Source organism: Bos javanicus, chromosome 6 (assembly GCF_032452875.1).
Source record: "Bos javanicus breed banteng chromosome 6, ARS-OSU_banteng_1.0, whole genome shotgun sequence".
NCBI lineage: Eukaryota > Metazoa > Chordata > Mammalia > Artiodactyla > Bovidae > Bos > Bos javanicus.
Window position 1 is genome coordinate 36,036,119 of NC_083873.1, and position 23,844 is coordinate 36,059,962.

The 23,844-nt window shown below is 37.9% G+C and overlaps 1 protein-coding gene across 9 annotated transcripts in view; it reads left to right on the top strand.

Annotated features, from left to right (window-relative positions):
- Positions 1–23,844, top strand: part of FAM13A (family with sequence similarity 13 member A) — a 337,557-nt gene that overhangs the window by 64,972 nt on the left and 248,741 nt on the right. For all 9 annotated transcript variants that reach the window (XM_061419687.1, XM_061419691.1, XM_061419689.1 and 6 more), the window contains exon 4: positions 696–873. In XM_061419687.1, coding sequence (XP_061275671.1) covers positions 696–873 — 178 coding nt within the window. The remainder of the gene's footprint in view (positions 1–695; positions 874–23,844) is intronic.

Consider the following 23,844-nt stretch of genomic DNA (forward strand, 5'->3'; position numbering starts at 1 on the left):
AATCACTGGGTCGGGAAGATCTCCTGGAGGAGGCAATGGCAACCCACTCCAGTATTCTTGCCTAGGAAATCCTTGGATCCTGGCAGGCTACAGTCCAAAGGGTCGAAAAGAGTCAGATAAGCTCAATCCAGCTGAGCAACTAGGCACACACAAAGTTATTAGACTTTTGTATGAAGCATATATCAAATTCTAAACTCTGTGACATGTGGGTGATTAAAAATCTCCTTAAAAATTTAAAGATTCTGTCCATTTTCTCTATGCACAGACCCCTGATTATTGAGTTTGGTGTCACTCATGGTGATCCACGTAGGTCTCTTAACATCAAGTTTTTTCAACCAAGAGATTCTTGTTTTTAACAGACTTGAAGGCAAAAATGAAATGGAAGATGTGCTATGGATAAAAGTCCAGCCGTTATCTTAATTTATGGCAAGAAAACACAGAATTGAAATACCACCCTATTTTATTCACTGAATAAAAAGCTTGTGGTTTTCAGGATGTCTTGAATAAGTCAGTTATTCTTGAAAATTAAATGCTTGAGGATCAAAGAAAAAGCAAAAATGCCTCTTTATAATGTCACATCTCAGTCCCTGGAAATGATTTCTGAATTAAATGTTGGGATATATTGTACTTGTGTATCTTTTTTACTACTGTAAAATATACCTGAGAACAATTTTTCTTCTTTTTTTTTTTCCCAGATGACAGAAATGATGCTCAAGAGAGTAACTTAAGAGCCTTAATAGAAGAGCTGCCAGATACCCACTACTGCCTCCTCAAGTACCTTTGCCAGTTCTTGACGAAAGTAGCCAAGCACCATGTGCAGAACCGCATGAATGTTCACAATCTTGCCACTGTATTTGGGCCAAATTGCTTTCAGTAAGTTGGTGAACTTTTGCTGTTAGTTTCATCACGTATCCCCTTTTCCTTTATAACTGCCTAAAATTACTGCGATGTAGAAGCATATTTCGGACTAAGAAGTCAACCAGTTTATATTGGAGAAATTCCGTCTTGGTATTGGGCATTTTAGCCTTTTTTTAATCCCAATTTTTGAGAAGGAAGCTGTGCCTTTTTATGAAACCATAATTTTTAATGTTTCAAACAACTTTATTTAAAATTCTGGGAATTAGTATTACTTTTATTAAAAACAACATTTAAAAATCAATTTAAAAAATTGATTAGAAAAAGAGGGAATGAGTTTGATATAGTATGTAATTTTTTTGTAAATCATTGCTAATGGGTGGAAAGTAACAAGTGGAATATGTCAGTGACAGAAAAATGTAACTTCAGCTACATTTGTTTTCTAGGAATAGATTAGAAATAAACTAATCTCCTTGGTAGATGCTATATCACTAGGCACAAGAACTTTTCATAAAGCTTTATATTTTCCCTGTTATTCCTCAAAGGTGTTTAATCATTAATACACGAAATATGATCTTGAAAACCAGAGACTTTGCTTTTAGCTTTCCTATCAATATTTCTGATATCAAATACATTCCTTCCACTTATAAGGAAAGATGAAGAAAGAACATTCACAGTTTAAAGCTCTAAGAAATTCTCAACAAGTTTTTTTTTTTTTTTTTAATAGTATATCTGCTTATCCACTCCATTAATTTACAGACTCATTCAGCTGCATGGAATTAGTAATAGTACAATCTTCAGATGACTCTAAATATAAACTCTAGCTTAGATCATAGTGACTACAGGGTTGCAAGATATTTACAGTCTTCTGTGGAGAAAAGTTCTACCTAGAACAACTATCTCCTTTGTAATGTGAGAGAGCACCGTGTTTATTGAGTACAGTACTAAGTGCTGTACTCATTTATCTGATTGAGTCCAAAGAGGCAGAATTGGTTTATTTTGAAGTTCCCATATTTAGGATAAGAAAAAAATAGTTCAGTTCCTGTGACCACAGTTAGGTCAGTGACTATAGTCCATAAATGTTAATAAAGATCATTGGTAGAAAGTCTGCCATTTAAGGACAATTCTCACATCATGAAGCACTGAACAACAAATGAAATACTTTTCTTAATAACTTAGGCGAAAACAATGTATACATTGTATGGTCAATAGAATGAGATGGTCAGTAGATGAGGAGGATTTTTTTTCCAAAGGGGAAATCCTCATTAAAGGCTATAAATTTTAGATACAAGGTGATATTTTTAAGAAATCTACAATCATAAAGCTGGAAGAAAATACACCAGTAATGTATGATTGGTGTTCTGGATACTAGACTTCTAGGTGACTCTTAATTACTATGTTTTCACATGTATTTCCAGTTACAGGTTATTAAATTTAGTTGACTAGGTAATATTATCATTGTAAAATATTCAAACAGTGTAGAGGTATATTGAATAAAAATATCCTCCAGTAGTTCCTCCCATTCCAACCTCCTCTCTAGAGAGAAAATTAGTAGCCAGGTGTGTATCCTTTTTGAACACAGCCATAAATCTATTTTAAAATATGAATGGGATCAAGGTGTGTGTGTACTGTGAAGCTTGATTGTTTTTATGGTAGCACTAGAACTTTTAATGTCAAAAGATCTATAAACCTCATTCTTTTAACTATTAGATAATGGGAATTTATTCTAACTTAGCTCTACCTCAGTTGATGAGGGCTGAGGTTGTCAATTTTTTGATATTAAAACAGAATTATAGTGTACCTCCTGAGTGTGATTCTTTATGTACAGCTCTCTTACTGCTTTGTGGGAGTTCCTTAGATCTTCTGGAAAATAATCTTTGGTCTGTTATAAACATTGCAAACATTTTATCCTATTCTGTTGTTTGTCATTTAGTTTTATTTATGGTGCTTTATAAATTTTTTAAATTTTAATTTAATGTATCAACTCTTCCTCTTTTTGCTTATCAGGATTTAGGTCTTAATAATATTTCTAAATAATATTAATTATGTTCTCTTGCTTAATAGTGATATATCATAAAAATATTATAACACATATTTTTCTTTTGTCACATTTATAGACTTTTTATGCTTAGGTTTTTACTTTCTCTAGAATTTTTTTTGTATGTATCACATGTGGATCCAGTTTGATTTTTCTTCCAGTAGATAGCTAATTATTACTAGACCATTCATTGAGTAGTACATCTCTTTGCTAATTTACAATACCAACTCAATCACATATTACTTTCCTGCATAAATGAATTTGTTTCTGGTGTTTGTATGTTTCCTTCCTGTTCTCCGTATCTTTACCCTTTAAGAGGAATTTTGGAGTCTCCATGGTAAGTGGTTTTGATTTGCATTTCTCTGATGACTAATGACATTGAATATTTTCTTATATGCTTATTGACCATTTGTATATCTTTGGAAAAATGTCTATTCAGATCCTCAGACCGTTTTTAGTTGGATTTTGTCTTTATGATTGAATTGTAAAAGTCCTTTGTATATTTTATATATTAGTCCCTTATCAGATGTGGGATATGCATATATTTTCTCCTATGAGTTGTCTTCTCATTTTAATTGTATCCTTTCAAACAGAAAATGTTTAATTTTGATAAAGGCAAATATATTTAATTTTTCTATTGTTAGGTATGCTTTTGGTATTGTATCTAAGGTTTTGCCTAACTTGTTAAGATTTTTTAAAAGAGCTTTATTGTTTTAACTCTTACACTTAAGTCTATGGAGTTAATTTGGAATTAATTTTTGTGTGGTATAAGAAAGGAGTCCAGTTCCATTCTTTTGCCTGTGGGTGTGCAATTGTCCTAGTACCATTTGTTGAAAATTGAATTGTCTTGGCACTCTTGTCAGAAATTGGTTAACTATATTGTTGCTGCTGCTGCTGCTGCTAAGTCGCTTCAGTAGTATCTGACTCTGTGCGACTCCAGAGACGGCAGCCCACCAGGCTTCCTGTCCCTGGGATTCTCCAAGCAAGAACACTGGAGTGGGTTGCCATTTCCTTCTCCAATGCATGAAAGTGAAAAGTGAAAAGTTAAAGTGAAGTCGCTCAGTCATGTCCGACTCTTCGCGACCCCATGGACTGCAGCCTACCAGGCTTCTCCGTCCATGGGATTTTCCAGGCAAGAGTACTGGAGTGGGGTGCCATCGCCTTCTCCGAACTATAGTGTTAGGGCTTATTTATGCACTTTCAGTTTTATTCCATTGATATATGTCTATCCTTATGTGGTTACCACACTGTCTTGATTCCTGTCACTTTTTAGTAAGTTTTGAATTTAAATAGTGTTCATCTTCCAACTTTGTTCTTTTTCAAGATTGCCCCTTTTGTTTGCATAATAATTGTAGAGTCATATTGTAAATTTCTGCAAAAAAAAAAAAAAAAAAAAATAGCCAGCTGGGATTTTGATAGGAATTATGTTGAATCTGTAGGTCAGTTTGGGGAGTATTATTGCTATATTCAGTTCAGTTCAGTTCAGTCGCTCAGTCGTGTCCGACTCTTTGCAACCCCATGAATCGCAGCATGCCAGGCCTCCCTGTCCATCACCAACTCCCAGAATTCACTCAGACTCACGTCCATCGAGTCAGTGATGCCATCCAGCCATCTCATCCTCTATCATCCCCTTCGCCTCCTGCCCCCAATCACCCCCAGCATCAGAGTCTTTTCCAGTGATCAACTCTACACATGAGGTGGCCAAAGTACTGGAGTTTCAGCTTCAGCATCAGTCCTTCCAAAGAAATCCCAGGGCTGATCTCCTTCAGAATGGACTGGTTGGATCTCCTTGCAGTCCAAGGGACTCTCAAGAGTCTTCTCCAGCACCACAGTTCAAAAGCATCAATTCTTTGGTGCTCAGCTTTCTTCACAGTCCAACTCTCACATCCATACATGACCACTGGAAAAACCATAGCCTTGACTAGATGGACCTTTGTTGGCAAAGTAATGTCTCTGCTTTTGAATATGCTATCTAGGTTGGTCATAACTTTCCTTCCAAGGAGTAAGCGTCTTTTAATTTCATGGCTGCAGTGTATGATGGTGATCTGCAGTGATTTTGGAGCCCCCAAAAATAAAGTCTGACACTGTTTCCCCTGTTTCCCCATCTATTTCCCATGAAGTGATGGGACCAGATGCCATGATCTTCGTTTTCTGAATGTTGTTTTAAGCCAACCTTTTCACTCTCCTCTTTCACCTTCATCAAGAGGCTCTTTAGTTCTTTTTCACTTTCTGCCATAAGGGTGGTGTCATCTGCATATCTGAGGTGATTGATATTTCTCCCGGCAATCTTGATTCCAGCTTGTGCTTCTTCCAGCCCAGCGTTTCTCATGATGTACTCTGCATATAAGTTAAATAAGCAGGGTGACAATATACAGCCTTTATGTACTCCTTTTCCTATTTGGAACCAGTCTGTTGTTCCATGTCCAGTTCTAACTGTTGCTTCCTGACCTGCATACAGATTTCTCAAGAGGCAGGTCAGGTGGTCTGGTATTCCCATCTCTTTCAGAAGTTTCCACAGTTTATTGTGATCCACACAGTCACATATTGGCATAGTCAATAAAGCAGAAATAGATTTTTTTCCTGGAACTCTTGCTTTTCCGATGATCGTCCAATCCATGAATATGGGATGTCTTTCTTTTTTATTTTTTATTTATTTTAATTGGAGCCTAATTACTTTACAATATTGTAGTGGTTTTTGCCATACATTAACATGAATCAGCCAGGGGTTTACATGTGTTCCCCATCCTGAACCCCCCTCCCACCTCCCTCCCCATTCCATCCCTCTGGGATATCCCAGTGCACCAGCCCTGACCACCCTGTCTCAGGCGTTGAACCTGGCCTGGCTATCTGTTTCATAATATACATATTTCAATGCTATTCTCTCAGATTATCCCACCCTCGCTTTCTCCCACAGAGTCCAAAAGACTGTACTATACATCTGTGTCTCTTTTGCTATCTCGTATATAGGATAATCATTAACCATCTTTCTAAATTGCATATATATGCATTAGTATACTGTATTGGTGTTTTTCTTTCTGGCTTACTTTGCTCTGTATAATAGGCTCCAGTTTTATCTACCTCATTAGAACTGATTCAAATGCATTCTTTTTAATAGCTGAGTAATATTCCATTGTGTAACTGTACCACAGCTTTCTTATCAACTCTTCTGCCAATGGACATCTAGGTTGCTTTCGTGTCCTGGCTATTGTAAACAGTGCTGCAATGAACATTGGGGTACACGTGTCTCTTTCAATTCTGGTTTCCTTGGTGTGTATGCCCAGCAGTGGGATTGTTGGGTCATACGGCAGTTCTATTTCCAGTTTTTTAAGGAATCTCCACACTGTTCTCCATAGTGGCTGTACTAGTTTGCGTTCCCACCAACAGTGTAAGAGGGTTCCCTTTTCTCCACACCCTCTCCAGCATTTATTGTTTGTAGATTTTTGGATGGCAGCTATTCTGACTGGGATGAGATGGTACCTCATCGTAGATTTGACTTGCATTTCTCTGATCATGAGTGATGTTGAGCACCTTTTCATGTGTTTGTTAGCCATCTGTATGTCTTCTTTCGAGAAATGTCTGTTTAGTTCTTTGGGCCATTTTTTGATTGGGTCGTTTATTTTTTTGCAGTTGAGCTGCAGGAGTTGTTTGTATATTTTTGAGATTAATTCTTTGTCAGTTGCTTCATTTCCTATTATTTTCTCCCATTCTGAAGGCTGTCTTTCACCTTGCTTATAGTTTCCTTCCTTGTGCAAAAGATTTTAAGTTTAATTAGGTCCCACTGTTTATTTTTGCTTTTATTTCCATTACTCTGGGAAGTGGGTGATAAAGGATCCTGCTATGATTTACATCAGAGAGTGTTTTGCCTATGTTTTCCTCTAGGAGTTTTATAGTTTCTGGTCATATGTTTAGATCTTTAATCCATTTTGAGTTTATTTTTGTGTATGGTGTTAGAAAGTGTTCTAGTTTCATTGTTTTACAAGTGGTTGACCAGTTTTCCCAGCACCACTTGTTAAAGAGATTGTCTTTTCTCCATTGCACATTCTTGCCTTCTTCGTCAAAGATAAGATGTTCATAGGTGCATGGATTTATATCTGGGCTTTCTATTTTGTTCCATTGATCTATATTTCTGTCTTTGTGTGTACCATACTGTCTTGATGACTGAAGCTTTGTAGTATAGCCTGAAGTCAGTCAGGTTGATTTCTCCAGTTCCATTCTTCTTCTCAAGATTGCTTAGGCTATTCAAGGTTTTTTGTATTTCCATACAAATTGTGAAATTATTTGTTCTAATTCTCTAAAAAATACCATTGGTGGCTTGATAGGGATTGCATTGAATCTATAGATTGCTTTGATAGTATACTCATTTTCACTGTATTGATTCTTCCAATCCATGAGCATGGTATATTTCTCCATCTATTTGTGTCCTCTTTGATTCCTTTCATCAGTGTTTTATAGTTTTCTATATATAGGTGTTTTGTTTCTTTAGGTAGAATTATTCCTAAGTATTTTATTATTTTCGTTGCAATGGTGAATGGAATTGTTTCCTTAATTTCTCTTTCTGTTTTTCTCATTGTTAGTGTATAGGAATGCAAGGGATTTCTGTTTGTTAATATTATATCCTGCAACTTTACTATATTCATTGATTAGCTCAAGTAATTTTCTGGTGGAGTCTTTAGGGTTTTCTATGTAGAGGATCATGTCGTCTGCAAACAGTGAGAGTTTTACTTCTTCTTTTCCAATCTGGATTCCTTGTATTTCTTTGTCTTCTCTGATTGCTGTGGCTAAAACTTCCAAAACTATGTTGAATAGTAGTGGTGAGAGTGCACACCCTTGTCTTGTTCCTGACTTTAGGGGAAATGCTTTCAATTTTTCACCATTAAGGATAATTTTTGCTGTGGGTTTATCATATATGGCTTTTATTATGAGGTATTATTGAGGTATGTTCCTTCTATTCCTGCTTTCTGAGGTTTTTATCTTAAATCAATCTTGAATTTTGTCAAAGGCTTTCTCTGCATCTATTGAGATGATCGTGTGATTTTTACCTTTCAATTTGTTAATGTGATGTATCATATTGATTTGCAAATCTTGAAGAATTCTTGCATCCCTGGGATAAAGCCCACTTGGTCATGATGTATGATCTTTTTAATATGTTGTTGGATTCTGTTTTCTAGAATTTTGTTAAGGATTTTTGCATCTATGTTCATCAGTGATATTGGCCTGTAGTTTTCTTTTTTTGGCATCTTTGTCTGGTTTTGGTATTAGGGTGATGGTGGCCTCATAGAATGAGTTTGGAAGTTTACCTTCCTCTGAAATTTTCTGGAAGAGTTTGAGTAGGATAAGTGTTAGCTCTTCTCTAAATTTTTGGTAGAATTCATCTGTGAAGCCATCTGGTCCTGGGCTTTTTTTTGCTGGAAGATTTCTGATTACAGTTTCAATTTGGTGTTTGTGATGGGTCTGTTAAGATTTTCCATTTCTTCCTGGTCCAGTTTTGGAAAGTTATACTTTTCTAAGTATTTGTCCATTTCTTCCAAGTTGTCCATTTTTTTGGAATATAGTTGCTGATAGTAGTCTCCTTTGTATTTCTGTGTTGTCTATTGTGATCTCTCCATTTTCATTTCTAATTTTGTTGATTTGATTCTTCTCCCTTTGTTTCTTGATGAGGCTGACTAATGGTTTGTCTATTTTATCTTCTCAAAGAACCAGCTTTAGGCTTTGTTGATTTGGGCTATGGTCTCCTTTGTTTCTTTTGCATTTATTTCTGCCCTAATTTTTATAATTTCTTTCCTTCTACTAACCTGGGGTGCTTCATTTCTTCCTTTTCTGGTTGCTTTAGGTGTAGAGTTAGGTTATTTATTTGATTTCTCTCCTGTTTCTTGAGGTAGGCTTGTATTGCTATGAACCTTCCCCTTAGCACTGCTTTTACTGAATCCTTAGGTTTCGGATTGTTGTGTTTTCATTTTCATTCGTTTCTATACATATTTTGATTTCTTTTTTGATTTCTTCTGTGATGTGTTGGTTATTCAGAAATGTGTTGTTTAGCCTCCATATGTTGGAATTTTTAATAGTTTTTTTTCCTGTAGTTGATATCTAATCTTACTGCATTGTGATAAGAAAAGATGCTTGATATAATTTCAATTTTTTTGAATTTACCAAGGCTAGATTTATAGCTCAGGATGTGATCTATCTTGGAGAAGGTTCTGTGTGCACTTGAGAAAAAGGTGAAATTCATTGTTTTGGGGTGAAATGTCCTATAGATATCAATTAGGTCTAACTGGTCCATTGCATCTTTTAAAGTTTGTGTTTCCTTGCTAATTTTCTGTTTAGTTGATCTATCCATAGGTGTGAGTGGGGTATTAAAGTCTCCCACTTTTATTGTGTTATTGTTAATTTCTCCTTTCATTCTTGGCAGCATTTGCCTTACATATTGCAGTGTTCCTATGTTGGGTGCATATATATTTATAATTGTTATATCTTCTTCTAGGAGTGATCCTTTGATCATTATGTAGTGTCCTTCTTTTTCTCTCTTCACAGCCTATATTTCAATGTTTATTTTATCTGATATGAGTATTACTACTCCTGCTTTCTTTTGGTCTCCATTTGCGTGGAATATCTTTTTCCAGCCCTTCATTTCAGTCTGTATGTGTCTCTAGGTTTGAGGTGGGTCTCTTGTAGACAATATATATAGGGGTCTTGTTTTTGTATCCATTCAGCCAGTCTTTGTCTTTTGGTTGGGGCATTCAACCCATTTACATTTAAGGTAATTATTGATAAGTGTGATCCCATTGCCATTTACTTTGGTTTTTTGGGGTTCAAGTTTATATACCTTTCCTGTGTTTCCTGTCTAGAGAAGATCCTTTAAGATTTGTTGAAGAGCTGATTTGGTGGTGCTGAATTCTCTCAGCCTTTTTTGTCTGTAAAGCTTTTGATTTCTCCTTTATATTTGAATGAGATCCTTGCTGGGTACAGTAATCTGGGCTGTAGGTTATTTTCTTTCATCACATACTTAAAGTATGTCCTGCCATTCCCTCCAGGCCTGAAAAGTTTCTATTGAAAGATCAGCTGTTATTCTTATGGGAATCCCTTGTGTGTTGTTTGTTGTTTTTCCCTTGCTGCTTTTAATATTTGCTCTTTGTGTTTGATCTTTGTTAATTTGATTAATATGTGTCTTGGGGTGTTTCACCTTGGGTTTATCCTGTTTGGGGCTCTCTGGGTTTCTTGAACTTAGGTGGCTATTTCCTTCCCCATTTTAGGGAAGTTTTCAACTATTATCTCCTCATGTATTTTCTCATGGCCTTTCTTTTTGTCTTCTTCTTCTGGGACTCCTATGATTCGAATGTTGGGGCATTTAACATTGTCCCAGAGGTCTCTGAGGTTGTCCTCATTTCTTTTAATTCTTTTTTCTTTTTTCCTCTCTGTTTTATTTATTTCTACCATTCTATCTTCTACCTCACTTATCTTCTGCCTCAGTATTCTACTGTTGTTGCCCTCCAGAGTGTTTTTGATCTCATTTATTGCATTATTCATTATTGATTGACTCTTTTTTATTTCTTCTCGGTCCTTGTTAAACTTTTCTTGCATCTTCTCAGTCCTTGTTTCCAGGCTATTTATCTGTAACTCCATTTTGTTTTCAAGATTTTGGATCATTTTTACTGTCATTATCTGAATTCTTTTTCAGGTAGACTCCCTATTGCCTCCTCTTTTGTCTGGTTTGGTGGGCATTTATCATGTTCCTTTACCTGCTGAGTATTTCTCTGCCTTTTCATCTTGTTTAGATTTCTGTGTTTGGGGTGGCCTTTCTATATTCTGGCAGTTTGTGGTTCTTCTTTATTGTGGAGATTCCTCCCTGTGGGTGGTGTTGGACGAGTGGCTTGTCAAGGTTTCCTGGTTAGGGAAGCTTGCATAGGTGTTCTGCTGGGTGGAGCTGGATTTCTTCTCTCTGGAATGCAATGAAGTGTCCAGTAGTGAGTTTTGAGATGTTTAGGGGTTTGGTGTGACTTTCGGCAGCCTGTATATTAAAGCTCAAGGCTATGTTCCTGTGTTGCTGGAGAATTTGCATGGTATGTCTTTCTCGGGAACTTGTTGGCTCTTGGGTGGAGCTTGGTTTCAGTGTATGTATGGATGCTTTTGGATGAGCTCTTATCAATTAATGTAACACCAGGGGTTCTCTGGTATTCTCAGATTTTGGACTTAAGCCTCCTATCTCTGGTTTTCAGACTTATTCTTACAGTAGCCTCAAGACTTCTCCATCCATACAGCACTGATGATAAAACATCTAGGTTAATGGATAAAAGATTCTCCACAAAGAGGTACATCCAGAAAGGTTTGCTGAGTTACATGGAGAAGAGAAGAAGGGAGATAGAGGTGACCAGGAGGAGAAGAGGGGGAATCAAAAGGGGAGAGAGCAATCTAGCCAGTAAACAAATCCCTGTGTGCCCTCCACAGCCTGGGACACCCAGAGAGGTTCACGGAGTTACATAGAGAAAAGAAGAGGGAGGAAGGAGATAGAGGTGACCAGGAGGAGAAGGGGGGGTCAAAAGGAACAGATTTAGCTAGTAATCAGTTCCATAAGTGTTCTCCACAGCCCAGAATACCCAAAGAGATTCACAGAGTTAAGTAGAGAAGAGAAGGGGAGGGAGGAGATAGAGGTGACCTAGGGGAGAAAAAGAAGAGTCAAAAGGGGGAGAGGGCAATCAAGCCAGTAATGACACTCCTAAGTAAAAATGGGTACTGAAGATTGGATTCTTAAAGGTACAAAATTAATAACAAATACCAAAAAGCAAAGATTAAAAATCTAGAGTAGAGGTTAGACTCTCAAAAATACATTAAAAAAACAAAATCACAAAAATTATAAAAAATATATATGAAGTTTGCTTTAAAAATAAGGTCTTTTTTTGTGAGGTAATAGTAGATTATAAAAATGAATATTAAAGAAATAATAGAATACTTAAAAATTAAAGAAATTAAACATTTAAAAAATGATAATAGTAAAAATATATCTATGAATTTCTCTGGAGCTGTTGCAGGCAGTGTGGGATCAGTTCAGTTTCAGATAGTTCCTTGTTCTAGCTTGTACTTCTCAAGATCTACAGACCCCTTCCAATGTACTCCGTGCTAACTACAGGGTTTTAACTGTTGCACGTCACTTCCAAAGCGGTTCCCTCTGTTTATTTTTGCTTCTTCTGTTTGCAAGTCTAAGTCTCTTCAGTGTCTAATTTCTGCCCTGACACAAGGGGGCAAAGGTGGTCACTTATTTAGGCTCACTTTTTCAGTCGTGCTGTGGAGAGGGAGGAACACTGCAAACAAATATCACTGGCGTGTGTGGGGAGTGCTCGCAGTGTCTCAGCTACACTGGGTTTGCCCCCAGCATGTGTGCTTTCCCAGTCTACACTGCTCAGGCTCCAGGTTGCTCTGCAGGGGAACTGTCTAAAGCAGGCCCTGGGTTGCATGCACTCCCCAGGTCTAAGCCATTCAGGTTCAGGTTCTTGGTTACTCCACAAAGGTGCAGCCTCTGTCAGGCCTTAGTTTTGTGCCCGTCCCAGGTCCGAGCAGCTCAGGTGACCAGGTGCTTGGTGAACGCACTCTCCCCAAGTGTGGTGCGTCTTATCGCCTCCCCTGTCCCAGGCTTTCGGTTTCCTAGGACCCCTGTCTCAGGTGTGCCGTGTGTCTCTTCTGGAGAGCTGATCTCACTGCAGCCCTCCTGGTGGATGTCAACCGTCCAGGATCCCAGGAAGACTTGGTTAGCAACTGGGAGCCTGCTCGCAGTTTGGTAGAGGATGCTGTCTCTGAGGCCGAGATGCCACCTGCCTGCCTCTCTGTCTCCGGTGGGGCACGGGCCAGTCCACAGCCAGCTTGCTGTCCTCTGGTATTCACTCAGTCCTTTGTTCTGTGAGCGGGCCTGGCAGTGCCTTAGGTTAGGGCTTTTTGCAGGAAAGTTCTCTGTCTCTCTCTCTCTCTCTCTCTTTGGCTATCCCACAGTTTGGGTTGCTATCTCAGTTAGCTCCCTCAGATTACCCTCAGGGCATTCAGGCCCCGTCCTTACCCTAAGCAATGCAGCCCGCGCCTCCCTGTTCAGCCCCGCCTTGGTGGTGGCAGATGCCTATTCTGGTTTCTAAGACAAGTACAAGTCCTCCTAAAGAATGTTATTGTTAGAGATTGGAAGAAATTTCTTTTTCCAAGTGTTGATAATTATTAAAATGGGTACTGGATTTTCAGTGGTTTGGATAACATGGCATAATAAAAAAATTATGCTAGTCTTTGTTCTGTGATTTGGTAGGTTTGACTTTCTGCTTTGTTTTTGTGTTAAGTTTTCTGTAAAATGGGACCTACAGAATTTCCTTTGAAACTTAAGTGAGACCATAAGAGAAAGTCCTGGTGCCTATTAGATAATTGATAAAGTGGTTTTGAAGTATATGTACAGTTAGTTGCTTTAAGGGGAAGATCAGGTTTTGCCATCATACCAAGCTTAATGAATTGGGCTCCTTAGAAACAATACAAGAGGCATGACTTTCTTTTTACTTCATTTGTCTTAGTTTTTACTTTCTTCTGAAATATATTATTTCTTAGAGTATTGAATATGTCTTTTAATATTTAAGGAAAATATTTTTTCTTATCTAGTAAAACGTCTAAATGCAAACCAACTTCTTCAAATTATTAGACATATATCTTGTGACCTCCCCTAGATTGCCTTGGTATTTACCAACCTCCAGGACCAATCTACCACCAGGGATTTTTTTTTTTTTAAGTTTGGGGTTTTTAAATTTTATTTTTGTTGTGTTATTTATTTTTGGCTTCACTGGGTCTTTGTTGCTGCACACAGGGACTACTCTCAGGTTGGGGTGTGCTCGCTTCTCTTGTTTTGGAGCATGAGCTCTAGGCAGGCGGGCTCAGTAGTTGTAGCTCGTGGACTTAGTTGCCCTGCGGCATATGGAATCTTTCCAGGGTAGGGATCAAACTCACATCCTGTGCATTGGCAGGTGAATTCTTAACCCTGTACCACCAGAGAAGTCCAGGGATTGATTTTTCACCTGCTTTGGGAATGCTGGGTCCTTTCCTTGGGTTTCTGCCTTGCAGTTGAGCCAAACAGCCACCTGCCCATAGCTTCCCCCATCACTTCTGGGCCCTGGACTAGGATTTGAATTCCTGATGGACTGGATAAAGTAACTTGGAAGTCTAGAACAGTTAAATGTCTCTGAGTGAACCATAGCATTGGGGAACAGGAGTGAGGAGGAAACCAGGTAGATGCCTGCTTTCTCCCTTCTGTGGAATCTTCCATCCCATAGCCTCTCTCCCCTTGTATCCCATCTAGTGAATTCCAGGCTCTCAAACACAGCATCTTTTAAATGAACTGTGGTGTGTCTTGGTATTCTTGTAAAATAGCTATGCATATTGTTTCTTGTTTGACATCCCCACTTGCTGCTTTTCCTCACCCTTGCTAACCTGTCCCCTACTTCAAAGTAATCTACTAACATTCCCATCCTTGCCTCAGTCTCAGATGTTTTTTGTTTTGTTTGTTTTTGTTGAGAATCTGCTCTAAGGCACTGTGTACCTGAAGACCCAGCAGGCTGTAACAATACAGGAAGAAAACTATTTTCTTTAGACATGGTGAGGCTATTGTACTTTAAGAATTTTAAAGAATAACATTGGCTATGCATGATTTTTTTTCCACATTCCAGCTTTGGAACCTGATTTCCTCATAAACAGCAACTCCACTATAAATGGAGAAGGCAATGGCAATCCACTCCAGTACTCTTGCCTGGAAAATCCCGTGGATGGAGGAGCCTGGTGGGCTGCAGTCCATGAGGTCGAGAAGAGTCAGACACGACTGAGCGACTTCCCTTTCACTTTTCACTTTCATGCATTGGAGAAGGAAATGGCAACCCACTCCAGTGTTCTTGCCTAGAGAATCCCAGGGACGGGGGAGCCTGATGGGCTGCCGTCTATGGGGTTGCACAGAGTCGGACACGACTGAAGCGACTTAGCAGCAGCAGCCACTATAAAATTTTTACTTCTTCACTATTATTACATGAATCCTTTGAGTTTGGGGGCTTTCCCAGTGACTCAGACTGTAAAGAATTCTCCTGCAATGCAGGAGACCTGGTCTCCATCCCTGGGTCGGGAAGATCCCTGGGGAAGGGAGTGGCTAACTACTCCATTCTTCTTGTTTGGAGAATTCCATGGACAGAGGAGCTTGGCAAGCTACAGTCCTTGGGATCACAAAGAGTCAGACAAAACTGAGTGAATAACACTTATCACTTTCACTTTTGAGTTTCAAGTTTCCTTTGAGAAAAAGTATTCAAAACTGAGAATATTAGGAAAATCTAAATATTTGTATTTACTCTTAATTTTAAAATCTGTCTGTTAAATAGACATTGATGAAGAGACCAAATACCCTCTAATGATGCTTTTGCTGAGAGTTTGAGGGGGTTAATATTCTTCACATTTTGCATTAAACTCATTATGTAGACCCTTGGCATTAAATCAGCTGTATACAGTTTCCATCATTTAATAAAATCAATGACATCAAAATATCTAGTAATTAAAGCAGATCTGCTGATTTCTACAGATAAGTAAGCCGTTTTGATCAAATTCTACCTCATCCCTTTGCTTTCCTTGTTTTTTGTTTAGAGATCTATAAATTAATCCCATCCTTTGAAACAAATATTTAAATGTTAATAAGTTAATCAGTAATATTAAAGGTCTTTCTGATGCTCAGAGATTAATCAGTCTTAGATTTTTAATAATAAGGCCTTCGAAATGTGCTTCTGAGATACTGTGTTTTTGCTTAGAGGCAGCATCACAATAGTCTTAAAACTGCTATTCCATTCAGTTAAGTCGCTCTGTCATGTCTGACTCTTTGTGAACCCATGGACTGCAGCACTCCAGGCCTCCCTGTCCATCACCAACTCCCGGGGTTTACTCAAACTCGTGTCCAGTGAGTCGGTGATGCCATCCAACCATCTCATCCTCTGTCGTCCCCTTATACTCCTGCCTTCAATCTTTCCCAGCATCAGTGTCTTTACCAATGAGTCAGTTCTTCATATCAGGTGGCCAAAGTATTGGAGTTTCAGCTTCAGCATCAGTCTTTCCAATGAATATTCAAGACTGATTGCCTTTGGGATGGACTGATTGGATCTGCTTGCAGTCCAAGGGATTCTCAAGAGTCTTCTCCAACACCACAGTTCAAAAGCATCAATTCTTTGGCACTCATTTCTTTATAGTCCACTCTCACATCCACACGTGACTACTGGAAAAACTGTAGCTTTGACTAGACGGAACTGTGTTGGCAAAGTAATGTCTCTGTTTTTAATATGCTGTTTAGGTTGGTCATAACTTTTATTCCCAGGAGTAAGCATCTTTTAATTTCATGGCTGCAATCACCATCTGCAGTGACTTTGGAGCCCCCAAAATAAAGTCTCTCACTGTTTCCCCATCTATTTGCCATGAAGTGATGGGACTGGATGCCATGATCTTAGTTTTCTGAATGTTGAGTTTTAATTCAACTTTTTCACTCTCCACTTTCCCTTTCATCAAGAGGCTCTTTAGTTCTTCTTTGTTTTCTGCCATGAGGTTGGTGTCATCCGGATATCTGAGGTTATTGATATTTCTCCAGGCAATCTTGATTCTAGCTTGTGCTTCATCCAGCCCAGCGTTTCTCATGATGTACTCTGCATATAAGTTAAATGAGCAGGGTGACAATATACAGCCTTGACGTACTCCTTTTCCTATTTGGAACCAGTCTGTTGTTCCATGTCCAGTTCTAACTGTTGCTTCCTGACCTGCATACAGGTTTCTCAAGAGGCAGGTCAGGTGGTCTGTATTCCCATCTCTTTCAAAATTTTCCACAGTTTGTTGTGATCCACAGAGTCAAAGGCTTTGGATAGTCAATAAAGTAGAAATAGATGTTTTTCTGGAACCCTCTTGCTTTTCGATGATCCAGCGGATGTTGGCAATTTGATCTCTGGTTCCTCTGCCTTTTCTAAAACCAGCTTGAGCATCTGGAAGCTCATGGTTAACATATTGTTGAAACCTCTGAGTATTTTGAGCATACTTTACCAGTGTGTGAGATGAGTGCAATTGTGCAGTAGTTTGAACATTCTTTGCCACTGCCCTTCTTTGGGATTGGAATGAAAACTGACCTTTGTCAGTCCTGTGGCCACTGCTGAGTTTTCCAAATTTACTGGCATATTGAGTGCAGCACTTTCACAGCATCATCTTTTAGGATTTGAAATAGCTCAACTGGAATTCCATCACCTCCACTAGCTTTGTTTGTAGTGATGCTTCCTAAGGCCCAATTGACTTCGCATCCCAGGATGTCTGGCTCTAGGTGAGTGAGCACACCATCATGGTTATCTAGATCATGAGAATCTTTTTTGTACAATTCTTCTGTGTATTCTTGCCACCTCTTCTTAATATCTTCTGCTTCTGTTAGGTCCATACTATTTCTGTCGTTTATTATGCCCATTTTTGCATGAAATGTTCCCTTGGTATCTCTAATCTTCTTAAAGAGATCTCTAGTCTTTCCCATTCTATTGTTTCCTCTATTTCTTTGCACTGATCACTAAGGAAGGCTTTCTTATCTCTCCTTGCTATTCTTTGGAACTCTGCATTCAAATGTGTATATCTTTCTTTTTCTCCTTTGCTTTTCACTTCTCTTCTTTTCACAGCTATTTGTGAGGCCTCCTCAGACAGCCATTTTGCTTTTTTGCATTTCTTTTTCTTGAGGATGGTCTTGATTCCTGTCTCCTGTACAATATGATGAACTTCCGTCCATAGTTCATCAGGCACTCTGTCTATCAGATCTAATCCCCTGAATCTATTTGTCACTTCCACTGTATAATCGTAAGGGATTTGATACCTGAATGGTCTAATGGTTTTCCCTACTTTCTTCAACTTAAGTCTGAATTTGGCAATAAGGAGTTCATCATCTAAGCCACAGTCAGCTCCTAGTCTTGTTAATGCTGACTGTATAGAACTTCTCCATCTTTCTGCAAAGAATATAATCAGTCTGATTTCAGTATTGACTATCTGCTGATGTCCATGTGTAGAGTCTTCTCTTGTGTTTTTGGAAGAGGGTGTTTGCTATGACCAGTGCATTCTCTTGGCAAAACTCTGTTAACCTTTGCCCTGCTTCTTTCTGTACTCCAAGGCCAAATTTGCCTGTTACTCCAGGTATCTCTTGACTTCCCACTTTTGCATTCCAGTTCCCTATAATGAAAAGCACATCTCTTTGGGGTGTTAGTTCTAGAAAGTCTTCATAGAACTGTTCAACTTGAGCTTCAGCATTACTCGTTGAGGCATAGACTTGGATTACTGTAATATTGAATGATTTGCCTTGGAAATAAACAGAGATCATTCTGTCGTTTTTGAGATTGCATCCAAGTACTCCATTTTGGACTCTTGTTGACTATGACAGCTACCCCATTTCTTCTAAGGGGTTCTTGCCCACAGTAGTAGATATAATGATCATCTGAGTTAGATTCACCCATTCCAGTCCATTTTAATTTGCTGATTCCTAGAATGTCGGCATTTGCTCTTGCCATCTCCTATTTGACCACTTCCAATTTGTCTTGATTCATGGACCTAACATTCCAGGTTCCTATGCAATATTGCTCTTTACAGCATTGGACTTTGCTTCTATTACCATTCACATCCACAACTGGGTAGTGTTTTTGCTTTGGCTCCATCTCTTCATTCTTTCTGGAGTTATTTTTCCACTGATCTCCGATAGCATACTGGGTACCTACCAACCTGGGGAAGTCATCTTTCAGTCTCCTATCTTTTTGCCTTTTCATACTGTTCATGGGGTTCTCAAGGCAAGAACACTGAAGTGATTTGCCATTCCCTTCTCCAGTGGACCACATTTTGTCAGAACTCTCCACCATGACCTGTCCATCTTGAGTGGCCCTACACGGCATGGCTCATAGTTTCATTGAGTTACACAAGGCTGTAGTCCATGTAATCAGATTGGTTAGTTTTCTATGATTGTGATTTTCATTCTGTCTGCCCACTGATGGAGAAGGATAAGAGGCTTATGGCAGCTTCCCTGAGACACTGACTGAGGGGGAAACTGGGTCTTGTTCTGATGGTCAGGGCCATGCTCCATAAATCTTTAATCCAGTTTTCTGTTGATAGATGGAGCTGTGTTCCCTCCCTGCTATTTACCTGGGGCCAAACTATGGTGGAGGTAATGAAGATAATGGCAACCTCTTCAAAAGTTCCCATGCATGTACTACTACACTCAGTACCCCCAACCCTGCAGCAGGCTGCCATCAACCCACGCCTCTGCCGAAGACTCCTGGACACTTTTGGGCAAATCTGGGTCAGTCTCTTGTGGGGTCACTGCTCCTTTCTCCTGGGTCCTGGTGCACACAAGGTTCTGTTTGTGTCCTCCAAGAGTCTATTTCCCAGTCCTGTGTAAGTTCTGGTAGCTCTATGGTGGGGTTAATGGTGACCTCTTCCAAAAGGGCTTATGCCATACCCTAGTCTGCTGCACCCAGAGCCCCTGCCTCTGTGGCAGCCCACTGCTGACCTGTACCTTGGCAGGAGACACTCAAACACAGGTCTGTCCCACTCTCTGTGGGGCCTCTGGACCCTGGTGCACACAAGGTTTGTTTGAGCCCTCTGAGTGTCTCTGGCGGGAATGGGGTTTGTTCTAAATGCAAATTTGCCCCTCCTACTGTCTTGCTGGGGCTTCTCCTTGACCTCTTTCAAATCTTTCAGAAAAATAACACAGTTAGTGGTACCAAGTCAATAACTCGTAACCTATGGTTACATGATGTGTGTGTGCATATGTGTATAATTAGGTATTTGGACTGCATCAATTAATATTAGATGAGTTCAGCTAAATTTGTAGACATAAACAGATAAGCCTAATAATATTACCATCATCCTGTCATCTACTGCTGCTGAGCAACTTTGGTTGGTTGGTGGCCTAAATGTTACTTTTGGGAAATTGGTAATTCAGATTGAAAAATGTAGATGGTTGATCTTTTAAAAAATTAAGCCCAAGCCCTAGTCTCATATATTCATAGCCTGTTAACATATCTGTTTGTAAAATCCAAGCCATTCATATAATTTTTAGCACAACTGTATATATCATCATCTATAAACATGTTTTTTAGCAATTAAAGAGTGGATAATTGGAGAATTTGGTCTTCCTCTGATGAAACCTGGACCTATCCCTTCCCTGGTTATTTCATTGCCTGAACTGCATTATCAATCCCTCGTCACTTCTAATTGTGATAATTAACTTTCCAGTTGCCTTTTTTCCCAAAATGGGTATGTTCATTTTATATTATGAAGGTAACATATATTAATTAAAAAAAAAAACTTTTTTCATACCCTAAAGCCACAAATATAGGGATGAAAATGAAAATCATCCATAATTCTATACCCAGATTCAGTCACTGTTCATACTTTGGTTTACATGCTTCCATATTCTTTTCTCTGCATGCTCACATATATATTTGCGTTTGTTTGGTTAAAGATGGGGTAGTATATTAATACTTTATCACCTTTATTTAAAAACTTAATGTCATCTATGGTGGCATTTTTCCATACTTGTAATTTCACCTCATCATTTCTAAGGACTGCATAGTGTTCTGATCTTTTGATCAATATGCTTTACTTAAGCCATCCCTATAAATAGCATTTCAGAATTTTTTTCTCAGCAATAATAATAATAATAGGTAACATTTATTGAGTGCTTACTAAGTTCCTGGCAATGTTCTGGGTGTGTTTTTTTTGCTTGCCTATTTTATTCTTAAAATGCTATTAGGCAATTACTATTATTGTTTCTGCTCATGAAGAAACTGAAGCACAGAAAGTTTAACTTGCTGAAGATCACATGGGTAGGAAGAGGATTGCGTCAGAAGTCTAAATCCAGACAGTCTGGCTCCTCGATTCCAAGCTCTTAATCACCGCTCAGTAACTCCTTCCCCTATAAACAGCATTGCAGAGACTATTCTTGAACATACATTTTTCACACTTCACTATTTTCTTTGAATGTACTTTTGGAAGTGGACTTGCCTAGTCAAAGAATATTTGTATCATCAAAATTTTTTTTCATTGAGAGGTTGTACCAGTTCACGCTGGAGCACCCACCTCCAAATGTGTTCCCATTCCCACACCTTCTCCAGTACTGATGTTATTATTCTTTTTCATATTTTTCAATATAGTAAGTGAATATTATTTCTCATAAAGAATTTTACATATTTATTGTGAGGTTTAACCTATTTAAGCTTGAGTCCCCATACAATTTTTCTTCTGTGAATTGTCTTTTTTTCAGTTTTTCTAAGCTAGTGGGAGTTTTCTTTCAGGTAACTGATTTGTAAGAGTTCCTTTAGTAGTACAGCTATTACTCTATTGTTACGTATTGAAAATACTCACACCTTGTAAATCACAGTTGAACCTCATAATTCTCTTTGCCATAAAGAAGTTTAAAACTTTTATTAATCCTGTATATCAATTTGTGTTGTTTGGGTTTGGTGTTATCCAGAAAAGACCTACATCAAAGTTATAGGATATTTGCTTATATTGTCTCAATATTTTTGTAGTATTGTATTTTCATAATTAAATCTTGAATATATTTGGATATTAGAAATGGTATGGTATGGGAATCTAAAATTATTAAATATTCTCCTATATTTTATCTCAACATATTTATAATTTTTAAAATATTTAGGTACTGAATTCACTTTTAATAGTTAAAAGAATGAGCAATATAAACATTTTTACTTTAAAAATGGTATTCTTCCACTTCAGTTTTCTTTTTCAGGATTTTCCTGGGTAATTATAAGCATATATTCTCCCATAATGTCAGAATATTTTTCTAGATTAAGAAATTTCCATTGATTTTTAAGTTTAATTAGGTATAGTTGAGATATTTAATGTTGAGCCATTCATTCAGTAAAATGACGTATCTCCCCATTTAGTCCAATTTTTACTTACGTATTTTTTCCTAAAATTGTAGATGCATGGAAAAAATATGTAAAGTTGTCAAATATACAGTGAAAAATCCAGTAATCCCAGGTAATACCAGAAATGCTAACTTTGAATGTTTTACATATTTTTCATACCTCTAAAAGAAAATTCAATTTATTAATGTCATGGCTGCTGTCTGTAAGATTTCAAGTAAAAACTAGTGCCATATGTCTTGCTTGAGCATAATCTTAAAAATAACCATTGACCTTTTAAACTTTTGTCATCATCTTTCAGTAATGACAAGCGACAGATTTAGGCACACAGGCAAATATATATAAATATCTGCATTGAGACATATTTCCTAGCTGTTGACAAAATCCAGTGACAAATTTATATTCTCAGCATTACATGTGGGCGTGTGTATGTACACTTATATAATAATCTCCAGAATTATACCCCCATATCTACCTTCTGTATGTGCAGGTTCTTTTTTTTCCCTCTAGTCATAGAGGAGCAGAATGCTATGAGTCCCTCTGTTATTAAATTAGTTTTGTGACTTGAAACAGTCATTTAACTTTTCTTACCTTTTATTTGCTATTAGGTGATACATGAATTTCTTTTCAGCATTATGATTTTGTTGTGACTTTAGGTTTCTAGAATTTTTATATATTTGGCAAATTTATTAACTTACCAAATATTTTTGAGTACATACTATGTACTAGCAGACCATGTGCCAGCTCTTGGCAAAACAACATGGTTCAGACCCTCAGGGAGCTTGTACTCTCTGGGGGAACAGAGAGACTCCTTAAATAATTATTGAATTACAGTTGTGATAAGTGTTGCAGTGGGGTTTGTAATAGAGATCCCAATCATGTGAATATATGAGTGTGTATGCCAGGGCAGTGGCTTGTGACTCATTCAAATTTAGCTGACTTAGAGTTCTTTCTCCCTTTTAGTGTTCTCAGCATCCTCCACGTTCTCTTCATTTCCTCTTTGATTCTGATAACTTCTTAACTGGTTTTCCTTTTCCCTCTCACTCATACAGTCCAAATCCACACTGTTACTAAAATACCTATTTGAAATATAAATCAGATCCCCTCCCTCTCTTATTTCCAAGACTTTAATTCAAGGATATTTCTTTCTTCCACCATAACATTCAAAGTCTTTAAGTGATTTGGTCCACAATTTCTTGTGTAGCCTCTCTTCTTCTCCTACTACTTCCCAAGAATTATCCATTAGGGATCAAGAGCTAAGCAGCTGTAATTAGATAAGAGTAAAATCTGGCTGAGCTAGAGTTTGGAAGTCATTCATTGTCTTCTTGAAGACAAACTGGACAGACTCTTCAAAAACAATGGCATGCTGGGAAATTTCTATACTAAGTGATAAGAAAAAACATTTGGAGAGATAAGAGGAATATAAGCTAGTGAAGCATCACCAAAGCCAAAGAAAATGGAATTTCAGGAAATAATGAACTATAGAAAGGGATCAAGGAGAAAGAGAACTGAGAAAAGAATCCTGGATATGCAGATATAGTGATCATTTGCATCATTCATTGTTTACACATAATGACACTTCTTATTGTTTACAAAAGAACAATCTTCAGAATAACACTATTAAGAAAATATTATGAGAAGCATAAAAATAAGTCTATCTCTGGAATGAAGGAAAAAAATGCTCTGTTTGTAGAATGAGTAGTCATTTTAAGGTGCATTAATATAAATTATGACTGGCTGAATTTTTCAACTTGGATTTTTAAACTTTAAATTTTTAAGCTTCTCAGCTTTTTACCATAACTTACAGTCTTTGTTAAATTTGTCTTGCCTCCTCTAAAGTTTCTATTAGATAACAAAAGTGGGGGGATGCAGATAGGTTTGTTGTCAAAGTAGAATGTAAATGATGGAGGACTTAGCTTGTTGTCAAAGTAGAATGTAAATGATGGAGGACTTAGCTTTTGATGAGTTCTCTAGAATCTGTGATTGAATAACATGTTGATTGGAATATATTTGTTTCAGATTGAGCTCAGGTAGAATGTC